At 42.1% G+C, this 22,724-nt stretch overlaps 1 protein-coding gene across 1 annotated transcript in view; it reads right to left on the minus strand.

Annotated features, from left to right (window-relative positions):
* The window catches only part of SLC6A18 (solute carrier family 6 member 18), a 63,098-nt gene that overhangs the window by 32,290 nt on the left and 8,084 nt on the right, over window positions 1–22,724 (minus strand). Inside the window, 4 exon segments of the mRNA XM_061588650.1 lie at window positions 1,890–2,000; window positions 8,877–9,058; window positions 15,334–15,471; window positions 18,429–18,569. Of these exon segments, the coding sequence (XP_061444634.1) occupies window positions 1,890–2,000; window positions 8,877–9,058; window positions 15,334–15,471; window positions 18,429–18,569 (572 nt within the window).

The following is a 22,724-nucleotide window of genomic DNA, read 5'->3' on the forward strand; positions in this document are numbered from 1 at the left end:
GGGCATGGAGGCTCCAATGCCCACTGGTTTCCCCTGCAAATGCCCCTTCCACCTCTGCAAAGTTCTAGCATTACAAGTGAAACGCAGATTGGGGGACTCCATGTTTGCATGTAGTTCTGTCCTTTCTACCTAACAATGAAATTTGACCCAGGGTTGCATATGTCCATGAATTCTAGAAACGAATACATCTTACATGAATGTCTGTTCTTCATAGGTTCCAGAGGCGATTCCCAGTTCTTTGGGACACCATCCTGCCCCTCCCCAAGACAGAAGGGAAGGCTGCACTCTTCAACTGCCTCCTCGAGGAGAAAGGTGTCCTTGGCTTCTCAGAACAAAATGTTCTGAGGAATGATCTGAAGTATTTAAATTTCTCACCCATGGAGTCACAGGTACTGCTGTCATCCCATAAGATGAGAGGAATGCCCACCACATTATAGCCTGTAGGGAATCAAGTGCCAAGCAGCTTAAGAGTTCAGAATGGGGAGGTCTAGATAATTTCAACAGAGCGGGTCTCCAGGTCTGATAGCTTTCTGACGCACATTACTAACCCAAACATCTCTTAGGTCATAATCCTATGGTCCCTGGTTCCATGGGTGGAGAGAAAAGTCTACAGGATAGATGTCCCTTCTCTACCATTAGGACACCAACAGTGGTAAGGGAGGAAAAGGTATGTCAGAGATTGGCCTGGCAGGGTTTGGAATTCGGTGCTTCTTCCACCACAAATTCTCCTCCTACACTCCCACAGAATTGCTCTGAACAATGTATTGAAAGGAGTATAGTTTTTGCCATATATTATACATCATATGGCTCGCTTATAACATTTCTGTTTCATGAACTGTTATGCACAAGTGAAGGATTTGGCACTCACCGTCTCCCAGGGGGAAAAAAATTATATACGGAAAATACGAACAGTGTCAGACATTATGCAACCTGGTGAGCTCTCATGCAAGTATGGTGGCTTATTCAGATCATCTAAAATTGCAGTGGCTTTCCAAGGTAATTTCCAGCCCTGCAGTCTGAGCTATTTTAATTATGAAATATTTTCTTGGTCTGTACAGATTACTATTAAACATTTTTCTTTCAATGATACAAAGCTCAGAGAAAGTTAATCCACCATATATGATGTCACTTACAATATAACTAACTGTACAATGCTCCTCAATAAATTATTATTTATTGTTAGGTATATATATTTCCATCAAAGGAGAATGGTTCAATATTGGCTCTGAACAGCCAAATATATTATCAGTTGTGATGTCTCTGGCCCTGAGTAACTTATGGATGGACCCTGAGGAGGCATAATCAGAAATCATGCTAATTCCAAAACGCAATCTAGCTCCCCTAATTGGAAGCAGGCCATGGACTTACAGGTGGAAAAGATCCACTGACCAAACACTTCAGGTCCTAGGGGTAATTCATGTCCCATCTGCCCAGGACTCCACACTCTCCCATAATAACTTCTTGGATGAACTGCAAACAGATCTGCCTAGAAGGTGCAAGTAAGGAGGGCAAGTTAACACTGGTCAAATTAATGTTTACAGATGATAGCCTACATCCAAAGGGCCATGGCCAAGGGGCTTCCACACATGCATTCAGGCTTCTGGAACCCCACATCTTCTGACCACAGAGATCCCTACAAATCCCCTATAGCAAGGGCCCATCCTCTAAATCATATGAGGATCTGTGATTTATAGGAGGGGGTGGGAAACTGGAAAGATTCTAGTAGGGGTATCTAAGGATCTGTAGGGAACCTTAGTATTAGGTGGCAAAAAAAGAAACAGCATGACTTAAAAATTAAAATTCAGAGCCACTTCTAAAAGACAAGGACTATAAGTCACACTTTCAATACTTCCACTGGAACACCAAGAATAAAATGAATAAATACTTGCATTAGGAGTGAAGAGATAGGTTAGCCCTTCAACAGCTCCTGGGAGAGTCAGTCCGTAAGCAAGGAATGTTGTAAGAATGATGTAAGGAAATGTGGTTGTAATATATACTACCTGGGAGAAAGGGCAAAGCAGAGAGAGAGAGAAAGAGTCAAACAGGTCATGAAACAGAATAACACTTGAGAGGTTATTGTTGGTGTGCACATCCCCTCAGTTTGAGCCAGGTTTCTCCCAGGCACCCCAAAACATACAACAAAACTTTTGGAGCTGTTAGAGCTGCTCCATTATGGAGCTGTGCTGAAGTCAGAAATCTGTGCAGTTTCCCTCCCAGCTACCTCAGAAGCATACAGAAAACTAACAGCCAAGCTCCAGAAGCTGTGCTGAGTTGATTTACACACTTCACATTCATATTATACAGCCATAAGAGTATCCCCCAATGCCATTCTGCTGCTTCCCATAAGTTCATTTCAAAACAAAACCGTAGAAAACTTATAGTCCTGAACTCAGAAACACTTGCTTAACAAACCTCTAAGTTTTCAAGGCGAAACACAAACACTCAGAAAGAATCAAGAGTTCAAAGTGTAAAACAAGAGTGAACAAAACCAGACCCCTTTTGGACTTTTTTTTGTCAGAGTTCTCATAATTTATTGAAATTAACTAAACATCAGCCATGTTCACAGAGTACCTGTAATCCTATTACTGACCTTGCCCCACACTTTGACCTTCATCTTCTGAAGTTTAAAAGTTTAAAAGACGCATGGCTGGTTTTTAATTAATTTAAGAAACTTAACATTAGACTTTATGATAGCGCACCATGCTCAGTAAGAACCAACTGTCAGTGTTCTAAAAGCCAGATTCACAGTTGTTTGGCTTAGCTAATCAGGTGACCACACCCACACCAGACATTTATTCCACTTTAAAAAATCCTGGCTTTTCCCCAAGAATCCTGGGAAGTGTAGTTTGTGAAGGGTGCTGAGAGTAGCTAGGAGACTCCTATTCCCCTGAGAGAGCTCCAGCGGCCAGAGCGATTTAACAGTCAGCCCCTCTTCTGAGGGTTTTAGCCCTGTGAGGGGAATAAGGCATCTCTTAGCAACTCTCAGCACCCTAGACAATCTACACTCCCCAGGATTCTTTGGGGGTTGCCATGACTGTCTAAAGGTCAGGTGTGGATGTGGCAAGGAACAGCTTTGGTTTAAATTTGGGTGGGAGACTACATGTGCCTGCTGTAGAATAAAAAGGTGGTGGAAACCCTGAAAAACTGTTCTCAGTGTTTTCCTTTTGGAAAGGAAAGGGGCTTTCCCTCTGCCCAGTGCCCGCCTACCCACCCTCCTCATCCCTCTTCTCTCCACCTTCCTCCCTACCCCTACCCTTCTCTCCCCCTTTCCTCTCCCTGTCCCTCCCCCAGGTAAGTTTCTACCTATCCTAAACATGATTGTACAGGAGTAAACCCCACAGAACTAAAAAAACATACAAATGAGCAAACCTGCCCTCCCCTCCTCCCTCTTGCCCCTTTCTCCCCCTTCTTTTGCCCCTCCTCCCCCTCCAATCCCTCTCCCCCTCCCCCATGGTCAGTTTCACCTATCCTAAGCATAATTGCAGGGGAGTAAATCCCGTGGAACTCAATAACCATGCAAAGAATCAATCCATTATCAGCAAACATGTGCAGGATCCCATGAGATTAAAAACCAGAGAAATGCATTAATAGGCAAAAACCTTGCCTAGTTTAAGAATGTACCTATAGTCAACAGATATTTCCATCAAACCTTACACAGCAGGGAAATTGGGCAGCTATAGTGAATGCACCAGGAGAGCAGGAGATCTGACCTCTTCTCTGAGATATTGTACTGCCCTACAAATCTATCAAAATGCAAACACAATCCCAGCACATGCACTTATTTTTTTCCTTTCCATTGGTTCCAGTGAAGATTTCAGATCAATGCCCTTGTTGCATTTTTACTCTACACTTCAGCTAGTGCCACCTATATCGATGTTTGTATCTGCCTTTAAGAATTAGTTACTCTCATTGAAATCAGCATCATATACCTTTCAGAATTCAGAAACCATTCTGCTTTTAGTAAGTGGCTACGCCCACATGAGAGGGTGTGCTCTTTATCTTTCTTCTTTTAAGAGCCAGCTGTTTCTAAGAATTAAGTTTGCCACATTGAAGAGATACCAACTTGTTATTTGTATCAAGGTATTCCGAGTCATTCATTCTAATCCTTTCTTCTGTTTTCTTTGTTATGGTTTATCCTACTCAGTTAATAGCTCTGTTTAATATTTTCTTTGTTGTGTTTATATGTAAACAGTTTAAGGTTTCAAAAGGTTTTCAGTGTTTATTTTTCATTATGTTTTATTTTGGTTGCCCTTTCCTTGTTAATTTTAGTATCTGGCCAGTATCATGCAGTGTTGTTTTGTTTACTTTGAGCAGATATATGTATGTAGTTCTTTTCATATTTTAGAATTCAGTTTGTAATTGATTTTCATGATGTCTGTATACACAGAGAGACTTTTGGAAATTGCTCTTGACAAAGGGTTGTGCCAATACCCGAAACGTGTTGGGCTGCAATAAACATTTCTCATTTTTTACTCTCTGCTGTTTGCTGATTTGGCACCTTGAGGGTCTCCCTCTCTTTGGCTGCAGCATTTTTGGGTACTTCCCTCCCTGCTTTTTGGCAACACCTGCAATCAGCCCAAAGAACAGAAACAAGGCATGTGCTGTGCTGATCTTGTTTTAGCAGGGAGGAAGCAACTATATTAAAACAGTTGATATCGTTCAGATAGTCACTTTAAATATGTTTTATTTTCTTTGCAATTTTAGTGAAGTTTCCTATGAGAGATCTTTTTTTTTTGCTTCTGTTTCTGTGAATATGTGAAGTACAGCAACACTTTGCATAATTTACACTAAAAAAACCTCCAAAAACAATTGGTGGAATAATGGCACTCACTATTCTGCAGAATAGTCTCCAGTGGACAAGAGGAGTGTCTCAGTTTGCACAGGATAAAACAGTGGGACGTGAAATATATTCTAGCAAAATTCTAAGTGTGTTCTACCTTTTTAATTCACCACGCCCACCCTTAAGTGGAGTGCGGTTAAGCATAGCAGGCTGAACACATGGATCATAGGCAGACCAAATTTGTTTTTTCCAACAGCAAGATTCATTGCTTAAGTAGCAACATATTGCAATCAGTCTGATTTTACATCAAACTGCAGATTCAACTGTTAATGCACCCGAAATAGAACATAACCTCCAGTTTGAAATGCAAAAGGCTGTGCACCATCATATGACACTGACCAGTAAAAAGGTCTGAAATTAATAAAATTAATTTGACACAGATTTCAAGGATGAATAATGAGAGAAATATAATTGTCTAGGTTAGATTCTCTGTAGAAACATTAATAACACAGGAAAGAAGCAAAGTAAGAACACCAACAAACATACAATGTAATTCTTCATCTTTGGAGATGCAGTCCTCAGGTGTTGCCATCACCCACCATATGCTCAGAGGCACATGTTACCAAATTCTTCCAGGGTACACAGGAAGTGGATTGGACTGTGAAAGACCAACCCAAATTGTGTTTCCATTTTGACAACTCTGTAGGGCAGTACCTGGTGTGTTCACTATAGCTGTCTAATTTTCCTGCTTTTTAAAGTTTGATAGAAATATCTGATGGCTATAGGTATGTTCTGAAACCACAATTTTTTGTGTGTATTAGTGAATACATTACTGGATGACTGGCAGCTAAACCCAACTCCACTGAAAAGCTTTTGTGTTTGAGGTGACTTGAAGTGATGGAGAAGTTCTATCCAACAGGGTGTTGTGTAATTGCTGAGAGATGTGGAATGGAGTGGATATGTTCAAAAAAGCAACCTGATTCCCAGCAGTGTTCCTTACAAAAACTATTCCATAATTTTGCTTTATGCATTGGGAACCATTTGGTGGAAATATCACAAACATAAAGCAAGGTATTAATGCTGAAGCCAACACAATCCCCACATCCTGCAAGGGAAAGGATATTAGCTCTGCATCCAAAAGGGTGGTTGTACTTTCTGTTTCAGTCCAGCCCTCACTTGCAATGGAGGTCTATACCGCTGGACAACACTGCAAGACTGCTGTAAACATAGAGCCTGAATTGTCACGTGCCATGGCCATTGGCTATAAATAATAAAAGTCTGTCTGACTTGCAGTGTTCAGGGTGAGCTACACCTCAGGGCTATCATGGACCACTCTCTCCCAGCCACAACCCCTTCCAACCTGTGATATGAAAAATGGACTGCATTTGCTTTGCAATTTGCATTATGTTTCTATGTGCAGATATATTTTTAATAAGGTAAATATATTTTTAATAAGGTATATTTTTTAAACATTTCATACTAATTAAACACCAAGTAAGAAAAAGCAAGAACTCTTGCCCTTGCTGCTACCTTTGGGAGTGAGTGGGGTGGATTTACTGATGCCCAATCCCAGCTATTATTAAAATTTTGGATTTCTCCGTTGATTTCTATGCCTAGTTCTTAGATCCTTCTCTGAGAACATTTTAAAATACCTCCTCAGTGTGAACCAGGAAATATCCTAGCCAGACAATGAGATGGTTCTGTCACCTTTTTATCTCTGTGTCATTTACTTCTTCCTTTACAACCACTCCATTCTATTTCCCCCTCGCACCTGTTCTTATTGCATTCTTATGGGGCAGTTTGGGGTTTTCTTTCCTTTTTGTACTTCTGTAAGCCTTAGAGTTCTCCTGAGTCTGCCAGGGTATCCCTCTTATACACAGGCGCTGCTATTTTGGCTACATACATCCTTTCTTCGGTAATGACAAAAATAGCCCCAATTTATGCATTTTAATTAGGAACTTTTATGTTATGTTATATTATGTTATGTTATGTTAATGTTTATTTATACCCTGCCTTTCGGTCGCAAGGCCCTCAACTATGACTTGTGAAGTTTACAAAAAAGTAAACCAATTTAAAATAAAATATTTTCCACATGCGGAATAGTTGTGTAAACTAAATAACAGTGACTAGCAAGTAAATGTATATTGTGCAAGTCATCTGAACTGTCAGTAAAGTCTAATGCACCGTGACTTCTCTGTAAACTTGAGGAACTGTTCACTTGAAATTCCTTCAAATATGTCATTTAAAAAGCTAAGATTACTAAGTTTGTTTTTCTTTGATGAAGCACTGAACACCTGTTTGGTGTCCGCACATATGTCAAAATTGAGAACTGCGAGTTCAGTTGTCCTGAGGCAGTTGCTTCCCGGAACTACCCTGGTCTCTTTTGCCATGTCAGGAAAGCAATTAAGAGAAGTTCCACTTTAAAAATTAAATCAACGCCTATAAACATCACTTTTCATAAGAAAATGCTTGATAGCATGTCACATAGGAACTATACGTCTCTTTGAACTACAGGTGCTAGAGTCAGCTGTACAAGCACACAATGGCTGCTTTCAGACATGGAGCTTATTGCGTTAGTTTAGCAGATTAAAATGGTAGCGTTTCTGTCCCAATTTCTAAAACTCCTTTTGCACCGCAGTACCTGTTGCATTAAGGAACAGTAGATTTTCCAGCCGATATACTGGCATTTTGCACAACTGTCTTCCACATGGCTGTAGTGAACATCTTGTTTTTGTCCCTCACACATTATACACAGGCACACTGTAGTTCATCTCTGTGAGGGAGGTCTCATTCCGTAGCCATGCAATCCCTTTCCCTTTAGCATCTGACATATATATATTTAGTTGTACAGACACAGGGGGGGGGGATGTTGGTGCTACTCGCACCTGCGCTGGAATACCGATACAATTTTCATCAGGCAAAAAAGTGTGCCTAAAGGGCGGGAATGCACTGCATGCTGGGATGCCTGTCCCATGAGTGGCTGCAGCTAGCGAAAAACTGTTGCAATTTTCTGGGTTCCTAAGCTTGCAAACGGATTGTTTCTGGTATTTCTGTTTATCACAAAAACTAGCACTAAACTTGCACTATATTCCACTAGAATTCCAGAACTAGCTTGTACGTTGTGTGAAAGATCAAATATCCTGCACAAATTACCAGGTAAGAAATCATCAGCATAACGGAATAAAGTGCAGTGTGAGAGCAGTCAATCTCTGTTCTACAGAAAGGCCCTGGGCCGGCCAGCTAACACTGCTTCTGATGGCTCTTACCACACATATTCTATTTTAGTAGTACATAAGTTCTCATGAGAAAAGTTAAATAAGGTGAATTATTTATAATGATCATTTGCACAGTTGGGTGGAGGTCTAAAACTTTTGCAACTAAGGCTCTTGCCATATTATACTCTTCAAAATCATTTTGAAACAGAACCAGATTTTTTCAACTTTTTTAACAAACCAGAGATGAAATGCCCCCCCAGACATGTGTGCGCACACACAATATTCCAGCTCCCCGTTGCCTGGGCTAGGTTAGTAAGGTCTCATTAGGCTTCCTGGGCCTCGGAGTGCCAGCTCATTCACCTCTCTGCTTCTTCTCACGTCCTGCCCTGAACCCAGCTAGGCTGCTCCACAGTCTAGGCCCAAAAGCTTAAGCACACCCACCAGATGCACTAATAACATCCACCACCTAAAGAGTTGGCTGAGCATTACAGGGGAGGGGGGATACTCTGCAGTGCATAACCATACTGTCCTTTCCACCTTTCCTTCCTCCAAAAGCAAACCCTTAGGTTTGCCATCTCCCTCACCCATCCATCAAGATTTGTGTTCACTTCATTTAACTCTTATATTTGCTGTGTTTGCACTCCCTCGGGAACTTTGCTCTGCCCCCCTCTTTGGATGCCTAAATTGTATTTTTAAGTTACTGCAATGCTACAAATTTGGGGACTGAAGGAAAATTTCATGGGGGAGCACAATTATCATTTGGGAGGGGCAGTGCCCTCATTTGCAAATATGGCTTTATCACAACAATCCAAATATGGCTTCACTAGTCAGTGAGGACTAGGACAGTGAAATGCAGATGCCCTGTAATAATCTCTCCTCACCTTTCCAACTGATTCAATTCCTCGAATTGTACAAAGGAACACAATTAGCCAGCAAGCTGCCAAACATAAAACCATCCACCACAGTAATGGACCACTCTTCATAATATCCGTGCTTATGTTTAAAGTGTGTCTATACCAAAAATAATTGGTAGCTGTGCTTCTGCGACATTCTTCAATAACTTCTGAAATAACAAGCACAGCAGGCATTATCAAAATCGATAGTCACAGAATATATCTTTTCCTAATGTGATGACCTCCAAATAATTTGGACTACAACTCCCATCAGCTCCAACCAGTATGGCCAATGGTCAGGAATGATGGGATTTGTAGTCTAAGAGGTAAGAAAATAATAAATAATTTGGTAGGGCTAGGTCATCAAATTGTGGAAAACTTCCATACACCATTGGAATAATTATTGAGGAACCTGTATTTCACATTATTCACTTGATTCCAAGGAAAGTTCATTTTGTGGTAGGCACCATCTTTCCCACTCTGCACCAGTTCAGTTTTCAGGGGGTCCACTGCATTTTTAACATCTCATTTCTTGTTTTTTTAAGAAAATGAAAAAATTGAATCTATCATAAATGCTTATCGCTCGGACTCTGGGGTGGGTTTGAGAAGAACCTCCTCCTGGTTGACACAGAGGGCTTCTAACAAGAATGACATGAAAATAATTGGTTTCCTCTCAGCTCTCAGACTAAGCCTGGAAAAAAGCCCTCTAGTCCTAACAAAATATATACATCACAAGAAAAAAACATTTGATAACGTAAGAGGCACCAAGAGGCACATCCTGGGGAGAGCAGGGAGAAACCTTAAGAAATCCCACTGGATATCTACATTGCTCAGACATTAAAAAAAAAGCTCTGGCTTATCCTTCAATCCTTTGAAAGTTCCTTCTCTCTCCTTCCTCTTTAAAAAAAAAAGTGGGTGCAAAGACTGCCCCACCCAGAATTTATGAGAACAGAAATTTACAGTAATTTTCCATTCTCCAGTGGTTTCAGGGAGAGGCAGCCTTTAACTTTTGGGATATAGAAAAGCAGCTCTTACCATCAATTAATTTTATTAAATTTGCTTGCCCTCCCTCCCCTCCCTCCCAGGTCAGCAGACATCAAAATGTTAAAACATTACAATTTGAAATAAAATGAAAACATATTTAAAACATCTAAAAACAATGTAAAAACATTTAAAACATTTGGAACATCTAAAAACATGTAAAAGCAATCGCATACCCTCCTAGTTATTAATTTCATGGTTGCCATGGCCACTATCTATCAGCCATCAAAAGCATGAGTAAACAGTAATGTTTTTAAATTTCTCCTGAGGGTTAGTAATGATAAAGACAGATGCAGGTCACCAGGGAGAGCATTCCACAAATGGGACCGCCACCAAGAAGACCCTGTAATGGGCCAGTATAAATCGGGCAGCAGCCAGAGGCACCAGCACCAACAGGGACGATTGATACTGAGTGATCCACTCCTTTAGGTGCTTGGGTTCCAAGACAAATAGCTTTGCATGCTAGTGAAAACACCAATTGGGCTTGGTAGCTCACCTTATTAGGCCTCTAAACAGCACTATTGTGTGTGCTTTCCACACTCATAAGGGGAAGAGAGGGGTGGCTTGCTTCAGGAGATAAAAGACTAAGATGAGCCATCCTTCTCCCTTATAGCTTACACTGCCTCTCTTTCATACTGCTGCTGGTAACATTTGTGAGGTTATTAAAAAGGGTGAGAAAGTAGGAGATGCACCAGGAAATCCTTTTGGGTATCACCGACAGATGTCGTCTTCTGTCTTTCCAAACCACACATGCAATAGGGGATTTATTTCGTAATTGTTAACCATATACTTGTACGGTGGCTGTGCTGCTGTTGGGACCCACCTTAGGTCAGGCTTTGAACGAGGAATGGATCCCAACCCAACCCACCAGCTGAAGACCAATGATTTACAGCATGGATGTGAAAGTTGGACAGTGAAAAAAGGGGATAAGAGAAAAATAATCTCATTTGAAATGTGGTGTTGAAGGAGAGCTTTGCGGATACCATGGACTGTGAAAAAGACAAATAATTGGGTGTTAGAACAAATTAAACCAGAACTATCACTAGAAGCTAAAATGATGAAACTGAGGTTATCGTACTTTGGACACATCATGAGAAGCCATGATTCAAAGACAAAAATGCTGGGAAAAACAAAAGGGAGTAGAAAAAGAGGAAGGCCAAACAAGAGATGGATTGATTCCATAAAGGAAGCCCCAGACCTGAACTTACAAGATCTGAACAGGGTGGTTCATGACAGATGCTCTTGGAGGTCACTGATTCATAGGGTCGCCATAAGTCATAATCATAATCATAATCGACTTGAAATCACATAACAACGTAATCGACTTGAAAGCACATAACAACACCACTGCTCTTTTGGCAACTATGCCCTGTAGTTGTAGCTGCAGGGTGCCACTTTATGGCTGCTGCAACCCATGAACCAGGATTGGAGTGCCAACTCTCCATCCTTAGCCACTTGGAGGTTTGGACTACACAGGTGGGAGTGTGGGTAGCCTGTGCTTTGGATCTGGACCTTGTTTGGTCCCTCTGTCTTCCTCCTGATTTCCCCCAAACCCAGAAGTGTGGAGAAAAGGGCTTGCACTGCAAAGAAACAATTGCAAAGGCAACAAGATGCTGTCACTCTGCCTCATTACTGGCCAGATTGGAAGAACGGAAATGTGTTTAGCCAAGCAGTGGTCCTAACCAGCCTCGTTTGCTTTGGCAATCTGACTGCGCTCCTGAGACAGGAAGAAAACAAGCCCAGAAAACTGTGCCAGGAATAGGGATGGAATGATCCTGTCAGTTTTGGTTCCCTCAGTTTCTCGTGTGCTTTTTTCTAATCTTAAATTCAGTTCTCCACTTTTCTACAGCAATTTGTGGGTTGTTTTTTTTTAATCCTCATGAAAGTTCTTTAGCTTTTTTGTGCATTTCTCCTCAGAAGCAGATTTTGTATGTAGCTTTTACTAATGTACACTTCTGTGCTAGCAATTTATCCTAATATAATTAAGTTTTGTATGTTTTTTTCACCAATATATTCATTTCCTGCACGCTAATACATGCATTTTTGTAAACATTGCTTGGTTGGGGAACTGCATTGCAACATTCAGATAAGTGCAAATTTCAAAGGACTGGCTGTGTTTTGGTCCTCATATTGTTTTGGAAAGTGCAGATTTGATAAATTTGGCTTTAAATACAAACTGAATCAAATTTCTCCCCCATCCCTAGCCACGAAAGGAAAGGAATCTCTTCTTAGGGACACTCTTCACTCCTCAGTGATGCCCTTTTCCTCAGGCATTGAGGCCAGAGTGCATCCAGGCATGGCCCAAGTTTATCCAGAAGGGGTGCCTCTTCACCACAAACAAAAGAAGATGCTGAAGCAGAATTCAAGCAGGGTCAGAACAAAAACCAGCAGCCTGATAACCAGGCAGGGCTGGTTGTGAACTAGGGGGAAACTCTGCCCCTTGGTGTCATTCTTGCTAGAAATCTTGACTGTCTACCAGGAGGAGGTCCTAACATAATGAATGCCATAGTGTGGAACCAATGACGGACGAAACTCCTTGCATATACATAACGATGCTTGAACTTAACCAAAAAGATGAGAAGAGATTTGTATGGAGATTATTAACTCAAAAAAATACAGGGCCCACTTATTTAATATCTCCAAAATAGTAAGGACAGTTCCAGGGTTTGGGAAGGTTGGAGTGAGAAAAAAGTCAAGGGAGTAACTAAAAACCAGGGAGAGCTTGAAGGTGGGGATGATAAGATCACACTCCTCTTGCAGAGTTTTTTCTTTTAATCAGACCTTATTTAATCAACCCAGACTATGGTCTGAAGGCAAGTGAGACCATCAGCTTGCTGAAGCTAAAGAACTCCGAGTCTGGTTAGTGCCTGGATGGGAGACTGCCTGGGAATCACATGTATGCTGCCTTGGGTTTCTTGATGAAATAAAGGGGGGATATGAATGTAAGAAAATAATAATTTGACAGAGCAAGACAACTGGCAGGACGAATGGTTGTTGGAGCTTAATGAGCTGCATCGACAGAGCCAAAGCCCAAGAAGTCAAAATTAACACTACTTTGAATGCAGTAATAATTCTGGGGGCTGTGGACCAGATTCGGCTGAGTCCTGAGCCAAATTGGGCCTATTCAGAGGCATTTGGTCCACGGCTGAATTGGGTTGAGACAGCCCTAGATCTCTATGGGTCAGATTGGTCAGCCCAGAATGATCCTGGTCTATCAGGGCATGGGATGTCAGGAAGAAAGGAGAGGCAGGTGTGTGGGGGAAGGAGAAACCGGGAAAAAGAGGCACCTATTCATGGGAGAAGATAGGTAGCTTTTCCATCTGGCCTCTCCTTCCCCCCAGGCCTCCCCATGCTGGTTGCTGCTTCTTCATTAGTGGCTTCCCTGCATGCAAAGAAGCCAGTTGCAAAAGAGCAGCACCCTGCAGGAAGAAATCCTGCTTATCAGCTGGTAAGCAGAAGGATTCACCCTGCGCGGTGTGGGTCACTGCTCATTCATAGGCAGCTGCTTGCAAAGGAGCAGGGACTGGCACCACACAGGATAGAATCCTCCCAGTTACCTCTATTTCCATCCTGCATGGTGCTGGTTGCACCCACCTGCTCTCAGTGGGGGGGGGGGCAGGAGGAGACACAGCGCCTCCTTCCTATGTCCTCCCCTGAATCTTATTTTACAACCTATTTTAAGTTAAAATAGGGTTTTAAAAACCCTTAGACCACCTCTGAATTGTTTTGGCCTATACATGACATATATATTGGGTATAGTGCTACCTAGAACTTCTCTCTACCTATTTTCTACACATAGGTTTACATACATAGTGTTGTGAGTTTGGGGGTTGGAATGGATGATCCCTGTGAGTTCCCTTCCAGCCTCTGATTTGGAATCCTGTGCCTTGGGGTAAGGGGCTGGCTCTGCTGGCCAGATGAGTTTCTTTTGTTAAGCTAATAGAGTGGCCAGTTTGCTAATGGGTCTTTGAGGTGCCTAGCAACTGGTGAATGGGCCAGGAAGATCCTTTTGTCATTGAAACTCTTCAGGAGAGCCTTCCCCCCCCCTTGGCGGCTAGCAGAGGTTTGTGCTTTGAGTGTCTTTAGAGTTGTGTCTGAGAATGGCTGGAAACTGGAGGCAGGCGGAGAGACTGCTGCTCTGCATCATGGCTTTAGGATGCCTCCTGTAACACTGATGGGAAAGCTGGATATTGGACTGCTGATGCCTTGAACCCCTCCATCCTAAGCTCAGGTTGGAATGTGTGTAAATAAATAGACCATATTTCATAAAGACACCGCAGTCTCCACTGACCTTCTTCCCAAGGAAACCAAGCCCAGGATGAGTGCAAGGGCCCCTGGAATCTCACCACTCGGAGACTGGGAAGGCGCGCAACACTATATATATCAGAAGTAGATTTTTTTTCCAAACAGTGATCCCGCACTTGCATTCCAAAGTGGTGCAACTCTGCCAACACGCTGCTATATTATTTTGCTGTGTCGCTTAGTTGATATTCCACTCCTTTTATACATCTTATAGGCACTGCTTTCTCTGCCCCTCTCTCCTTTAGGAATCTGTGATTTGGGAAGCATACCTGCGGGATGCCACTCTAGATGCATGTCCATAGAATTTAAGCAGGGTTGGGGAGAAATCCAACCAAGTTCACATTTAAAGGCAAACTTACCTCATTCGCACTTTCCAAAACAATATGCGAACTGAAACAGCCATCCTTTGACACCCACATTTCTCCAAATTTTGCAGTATCCAGCCAAGTAATGTGTTCAAAATTCTTATACTAAAGTAAAGTGTGCATATAGAAAATTAGAGGAAATTGCTTTGCAAAAACGTGTATTAGGCAAAACTGCGTATAAAAAGGTATATGTTAGGAGAAACTCTCACTAAAAAGCTGGCACACTTTCATAAAGACTTTTTAAAAAATATCACAAACTGATGCGGAAATATGGAGAACTGAATTTAAGACTGTAAAAATAAGAAATTGAGGGAAAACGAAATTGACATGTTCGGCAATCCCTAGATATAAACTAACTAAGCCGAGTCTTGCCACAAAGAGCTGGGGGAGGGGAGGAGAGAGAGGACAATTTAAAGTGCACCGTGGCTGGGTAGGAGGAGAAATCTGAACCCTCCCTTCCCATCCATGCTGCAACCCTGCCAGCCCTGCCACTTCATAAGGATTTGGCCACCATTAGACCCAGGGCTGCACCTGAATCTGCCACTGTTACACTTACTTTGGCCCTAACCACAGACTTGGATAAGCGAGGCAAAGCAGCGCAGAAACAAAGCTGGAGAGTTGCTCATTTTCCTCCTAGAAGTCTTTTTATCGGATACAAAAAGGTAATACAGTGGCTGAAGAACACATTTAAAATTAGATACTGGTAACTGTAAGCAGCAAGAGACTTGGGAACGCACCTGGTTTGCTGGTATCTTTTGGACAGGAACTCCAAGGTAATGGGTCTTGGAAAGAGCTTACAAAATACCACATCACCCAGGCCAAAATCATATTATAATAGAGGCTCACTATGTATGATACTATCAAACAAGCGTAACCTGTGGAATATTAAAGCATACACAGAATCGGCAGGAACAATGAGACCAACAAACTAACAACTTGTAGTTTAACATACATATTGCAAGAGACTAAGTCACACAATGAAAAGACCAGTGCATTGCATCACTGTGACAAACCTGAGAATAACATCGCTATATGAATTACATTTTGGTATAAACAAATTGCTTATCCTTTGACCTATGCAAGTAGTTATAAAGGCCTGGAGTCATTGGGGGGGGAGTTGTTGTTTTTTAAGGAAATTCCATCAAGATGGATGTCATTTTATCACATGTAATTCAGCTGACACTGAGAGAGGGTGGAAATTATAGGCCACAAAATCAACTGAGGCCTAAAAGGAAATTCAGTAATCCCTAGGACGTATTTGTGAATGCATATTATCACTTGATGACTGCAGCACCAAGTCATCCAAGCTGTGGAGGGGCAGAGAGACACTAGCTCGGCACTGACATCACTTCAGCCTACCCAGATGGGGTTGGGGGGGAGGTGAGGGCTGCGCAGGCACACAGGCAGAGCCAATCCAAGCACTCTCACTAGAGCACCTGCACAGCCCTGACCTTGTAGACCTGCCCCATCCCTGCTCAGGAAAGCTGCAGCAATGTCCGCACCATGAAGGGGGTTCTGCAGCTGTGCTCCCCCACATGGACTGCTCCTAGATTGGCACAGTAAAGGGACTGCCACAGATTCAACGCTCCAGGTGGAACTTTAATCGCACATGTTTTACTGGGATGGCCATGTGTCCTAATTTACAGAGAATAGTCCTCCACTTGAAGGGATGTCAGAGGACAGGCTTTCATTTGAAGTCATCCTCAATTATTTGAAGCGCTGTCCAATCCAAGTCTGGTTTAATGATAAAGGACCACGAGAAGGGGAGGACAAGGGCCTTGTAAACAGTTAGCACCTGAACAGCAGACTGAGCAGGCAGGCAGTCACAAAGGTCACATGCTCATAGTCATCCCTATTATGATGAGATGTATTTCTGCTTAAATTGTAATCATTATTTCTAATGCATCTGTGCATATAAATTAGCATATGGAAACTTCACGCAAATCAGCATCTTCTTTTTTAGTGATGCATTTCATATTTTTTTTGCTATTTGTAAGTGACCACCCTACCAATGTCAGCTCAAACACAATTCTTTTCAATGGCGCCAATGCATGTACGCAGACCTGGTCATGCCTGTGCAGTTACTGTGTCGTGACAGCAACATCAAGTGAGGATTTGCATGTGTGAATGGGCCATTACAAAAACCACAACATTGCAGCCAGAACCTCAAATGCCATCGTTTTCAATGGAGTGAGCTCATACATTTATCTGTTGCCAGTGCTCAAGAACACAGTAATAAAGTCTAAAGAAATCAAGCTATACTTTTGCATATGTAAATCAGCTTTCAGTGACTAGTGATCAAGTGATGAGTAATCAAATGATGAGAAAAGAACAAATGTTTGCATGTGTAAGCTGGCTCTTGGCCACTTTCAGGTCTCCAGACAGACTGGAACCGGATCCGTGCCTTGCTGGTGGGAGGGGGGAAGGGGAACAGGGCAAATTTTTCTCTCTCAGTATTTCCCTTGCTATACTAGAGGGCTGGCAGACCTTAGCCTGCTATATCATCCAGGGTGGAGGCTGGGAGTGGGGACACAGTTCTGCAAAAGGGAAGGTTTTTTTTTAACTTCACAGCATTCATATTCCAACCCTAATCCCTCTTCTCTAGAATACTCACTCTCTGAAACTTGGAGCTTGATCAGGTCATTTTTCTGCCCTCCATTTTCCTTCCTCCTCCTCAGCTGACACATTCTGCATCTATAAAACTTGATGGATAGACTTGCACAATTCCTTTAGACCAGGGTGGGGAACCTCCAGCACATGGGCCAGATTTGGTAGGCAAGGCCTCCCCATTTGGCCCTCAAGGCTGTTTTTTCCCAAACCATGCCCACTCATCTGGCACCTGATGTCATATCTGAAATCAAGTGTGGGGCAAGTAGATATGCTGCTGTTTCCCTACAGAAAGCAGGACTGAACCCCCAGACCATCAGGTGACATATAGGCAGGTCAAACCTGCTTGGTTTGGGTGCGTGAGAGAGTTCCCCACAAGGAATTTTCTTGTGCACCCAAACCCTGCAAAAAGGACTGAACCCCCCTGCCCATCAGCTGATACACAGAGAGTTCAGTCCTGCTTGGTGACTATCTTCCCCCATGCATCCAGGCCAACTTTGACAGGTGAGTGGTCCCACCTACCTGTCAAAGTTGGCGTGCAAAATTGGGGGGGGGGATAAAGATCTAGCACACTGAGCCAAAAAGGTTTCCCACTCTGCTTCAGACCAGGAATGGGGAACATGTGGCCCTAAGTTCAGGGGTAGCCAACAAAGTGCTTTCCAGATGTTGAACTCCCTCAGCCTCAACCAGCTTGGCCAGTGGTCAAGGATTATGACAGTTGTAGATTGGAAGACAATCCTGCTGGGAGGAAGGGGGGGATATAAATCAAATAATAAATAAATAAATAATAAAATAAGACCACAGGTTCTCCATCACTGCTTTAGATCCTCTCTCTCACACTTTCTCTTTCTCTCTTGGCTCAATAGCCATCACCATTCTGTAATCCCTGGGACCTCACAAATTCTTATTAGGTCATTTGAAGGGGTACATCTACTAAGTGTTCTTTTTTAAAGTTGTATTTATTTATTTACCAATATCTAAACTTTGGTGTACCTACAGAATCTCCCAAATTCATGAAAACTACTACTTTAATTTTGGGTGGTCCTGTTTTGCTTCCAAACTGATAGGCACTCAGCTACCTGACTTTGCTGGGAATTATGCTTGATGGAATGATGCCTATCTCCCCCATATCACTGTACAGTGCCATAGAGCCCATGCATTCCCAGGAATGAACAACGATTAGAACATTATCCAGTTATGAGTAAAGGCAGTTACAGAAACCTACCAAGTCCTCCCAGGTAAGGTGAGATCTCATGCCAGACTCCAATGCTACCTTTTCTCAAGCTTTGCCCTATGGCCAATTCAAGGAAAAAAATTGGGATTCCTTCAAACAGAAGTGCGATGACATATGGAATCAAGAATGCCCCTAGAAAAACAATCGCCGAGCACAGTTAACTCATACCCTCATCCATCTCTAACCTTTTATTATTTTCTTCATACCAGCAGTATCTGATAGGCACCTGGTAAATACAGTAAAACAAAAGGAGGGGTAGCAGTTCCTCTAGAAAGCTAGCAGAGTTTCTTAACTCCAATAAGAAAACCTCAGGGGTTCCACATTAACTGTTAATGGCTCTTGGGAACCGTAGCTCTGTGTAGGGACTGCAGTTCTGCAGTTACGAATTATTCCCTTTTGGTGAAGCTATAATGTTTCTGTAGGCTTCAAACCAGTTTTTACAGATCAGTCTCACTATTGGTGGTCTGCAAGAAAAGTAAAAAATATGGCAGGGGAGGAGTTCTGAAGTCAACAGTAGTTATTATTACATTCTTCCTGCTTTGGTCTGTGTAAAAAAGATGATACCATAGGACTAATTGTTAATATTTCCACTGCACAAATTATTGCTGTTGCAGAAGTTATAGAAGGTAGTAGTGATGACAAAACTGCTGTTCGCTTTGTGGATTTCTTAAGTATTTTTACAATTGCATTTTAGTTTGTTTTTATTAATATATATATTATTACCCCATAGGTGCCACTCAGCCACTTAGTTCTGCAGAACAGGCACTATTACAGGTGCCACATAATACTCCTTTCACACTTGTAAGAAATCATTCTTTTGGTGGGGCAGCACCTGCACTTCTGAACTCCCTGCCTATTGACATCAGGCAGGCATCTCCATTGTATGCTTTTTGGTGCTCAAAACATTTCTGTTTAGGCAAGCCTATCCAGACACGTAGATGTTGATGTGTTTTAATCTCTTTCTAGTTTACTGCTGCTTATAATTTTCTTTAAAATGTTTTAATTACTTGATTTAAATGTTTTTATTGATAATTTTAATATTTCTTTTAAACCTCTTAGAGGTTTTGTTACAATCCAGCAGTATATGAATTCTGTTAAATAGATAAAACATTATAGAAAGGGGTGGGTGGAAGCCCTCTGCAAGTGATCATTTCTGGTCCATGCTAATGGAAGAAGGAAGCTATCATGAAATATTGCTATGCCATGCTACAAACCCCACTCAATTCGGTTTTGGCTTTGCCATCTGCAGGCATGCAGCCTCCAAAGGATTGCCCCTATGGAACTGTGGTCCTTGAAAGGAAAAAGGTCACTGAACCATAGTTTTCTTTCTACTTGAACTAACCAAGGTTTATCAATAAGTCTTGGATAAACATCGTTAATTTTAATTACAGTTTAATTACAGCCTGACTTCAAAGTGTGGTTTATAATTGGATACATCATAGCTGTTTTGATACAACCTGGAAGTCCTTAAACCTGGAAGCAGATGCCTCCAATTTCCTCCTCAAGGCTGCACCAGACAGGGGGAGGGGAGGGGGAGCAGGTTCATGCTAACCTATAGTTTATGGTACATCTGTATAAGACCATTATGGTGTATTCCAGTGAATCAACACCAATTCTGTGACAAAGCATTTCTTTTTTAAAACATCAAGGGGGGGTGTTGCATGACAAAGTTAAATATGCAGTATTTCCTTGACAGGAAAATGAAGTCTCTCTTTTCCAGATAACTTTATGATTGTGTCATATGATACTTCGAATCTGGGAAAGGATGCTCTGCCAATCAGTTACCTCCTCCCACTTTAGTGTTCCTAAAGGCCATCAACTGTAGAACAAACTAGATTTGTCCCTTTTGATTTGCCAGCATTGCTTTCTAAAGCCCAAGTTAATTGGCTATGATTTCATTCCCTGAAGTCAATCAGCTAGGGTGAGGTGCAGTGGTCATAGTTCACATGGTCTGTGTAAGGTCTCAGTGAGCCATCTTCCTTTATGAGCAAAAGAGATTACAAAAGGTTACAAGCAGGAATGAAGCCCCAGAGAAAGTTGCTCTTGGACATATTAATTTATTTCTAATTTCTGCACTTTTCAACAACGACTGGTGAATATTTTTAAATAATTTATTAGAATCAGCGTTAAGAGTCAGAACACACAAGCACCCTCTTTTTAAATACATTTTTATCATCTCAGTTGCCTAGAAGCATGTCTATTTGTATTTCGTGCTTCTTGCAAAAAAAATTTTTTTAAAAAAAAATCCATGTCCATTTAGTCAGGGAAAGTAAATAACTTGATTCACCCAGGCACTAAATCCTGCAGTAAAACTAAATCAATCAGTAACAATGGAGGATAATAATGATCCCAAGAAGACCCAAAGCTTTGGTTGTATATGAGAGATTGTCAGTGGTGGTGAGCAAGGCATTTTAGGTGTAAGTTATTCAGTAACACTAATAAGCTCTGAGTGCCAGTTATAGAGTTGGAGTGAAGTACTGAAGTTAGAAAAATTAGGGACATGTTCACCTTTTTATCTCTTGGAAGCAGTAAGGATGTAATTTATCCACTTTAGTCTAAACTCCATGTCAGCATGTACTTTATCAAGAGCATTTCAATGCAATTTAAAATGTCTGCTGTCACATTGTATCCTATTCTTTTCCCACAGAGCTCAAGGGGGCAGATCCCCATGTCCTCCCTCACAATAACTCTGTGAGATAAGCTAGACTGAGAGGTAGTTAGCCAAGTCACTTAGCTTGCTTTGCTGGATAAATGAGGATTAGAACATGGTTCTCCCTGGCTTCTGCATCTATATACCAAACTGCCTACATCCAGCCTCTCATACTAACAGTGGATGTCTGTCCTCAGTCCTTGACTATGTTATCATGCTCTAAATAAGTAACTCAGAACAGTAAAGACAGACTGAAGGCTGATTCACACATGGACAGGGTTAGTGCTTTTTGGACCTCTTGAGCTCCTATAGTTGCTTGCAGCGGTAGATTCCCCCCCCCCCCGATGTGTTATATTGTAAAGGACAATTGTGTTTCAAAGGCCTACTTGAGACACTACCCACCACAGACAGCTTCTATATTGCATTGTAACACCTGAAATGCAAATGCAACAGTAGTATAGCTAGAGCCAATGATAGGTGAAGCCAGAGCCAATGACAGACAGAACCAACTAATTCTAGCTCTTCTCCCCATCCTCCCCCCCTCTGAGTTCTACAAGGGGTAATACTGAGAATAAGGAAGCTGACAGGCAGTGCAACCCTCTAGACTAGGGTTACCAGGTTCAGGGCCTGAGACTGATCCTGTATCTTTAGGAGAAAAGAAAGTCAGCCAAGTGCAGGTGTTCTTGCAACACTGTAATGAGAAAAAACACAAAGTGGAACTCTCCCTTCCCCCTGCACACCTTTTAAAGATACAGAGGACCTCTTGGTTGCCAGGCCCAGCCTCCAAGAAGTCTTCTGTATCTTTACAAGTTGTGCAAGGGGAAGGGACAATTCCATATTGTGGTTTTTCCCATTACAGTGTTGCAAGATCACCTGCACTTGGCTGACTTTCTCTTCTTCTAAAGATACAGGATCAGTCTCAGGCCCTGAACCTGGCAACCCTACTCTGGACTAGTTGTAAGTAAAAAAGAAGGCAGGTGGGAGCTGGCTGAGGGCAAATTGTGGTTAGTGTGGCCTCAATTGCCCTAAAGGACCCAGCATCCACTGTCTCCAACCAGTTGAGAGCTCCCTGTCTGTCAACTGTCACTTGCTGAGGCCATCAGGGGGAGAGGAAGCAGCACTTAGGCACCTCTCCAGCTGCTAGGTATATGAAGCTAAACTGGCCTATATTTGTATGAAACCAATTGTCTTTGCAAGCTGTCTTGGGAGGGCTTTGCTCTGAAAGGGGGCATGTAAGTTCTTAGAATAAATAAGTAAATCTCCAATAAACAGAATTTGCAAAATGTTGTAGTTCTTTAAAAGCCTGCTGCATGAGAGCCAATGACAGGACAAAAGAGATGGTTGTGTATCCTAGGAGTAGCCATGCCTCCATCATACCACTTCCAAGTGAAACCAGCATTTACACGCAGGGAAACTAGAGCTCCCTGCTATCCTCAAAGGAATCCTTATCCTTGGAAAGATAAGATAGCCACTTATAAAAATTCTTCTGCCTTTAAGAACTTAGAAGGCTAGGAAATGTAATCACTCCCCTCTTGAACAACAATAACAATAGCAGAAACTGAGCTGGCGGAAGATACTGATCCAGCTTCAACAAATATATGATAAGAGCAGAGGTTCTGGAGGAGATACTGGAACAG

Source organism: Rhineura floridana, chromosome 1 (assembly GCF_030035675.1).
Source record: "Rhineura floridana isolate rRhiFlo1 chromosome 1, rRhiFlo1.hap2, whole genome shotgun sequence".
NCBI classification, from domain to species: domain Eukaryota; kingdom Metazoa; phylum Chordata; class Lepidosauria; order Squamata; family Rhineuridae; genus Rhineura; species Rhineura floridana.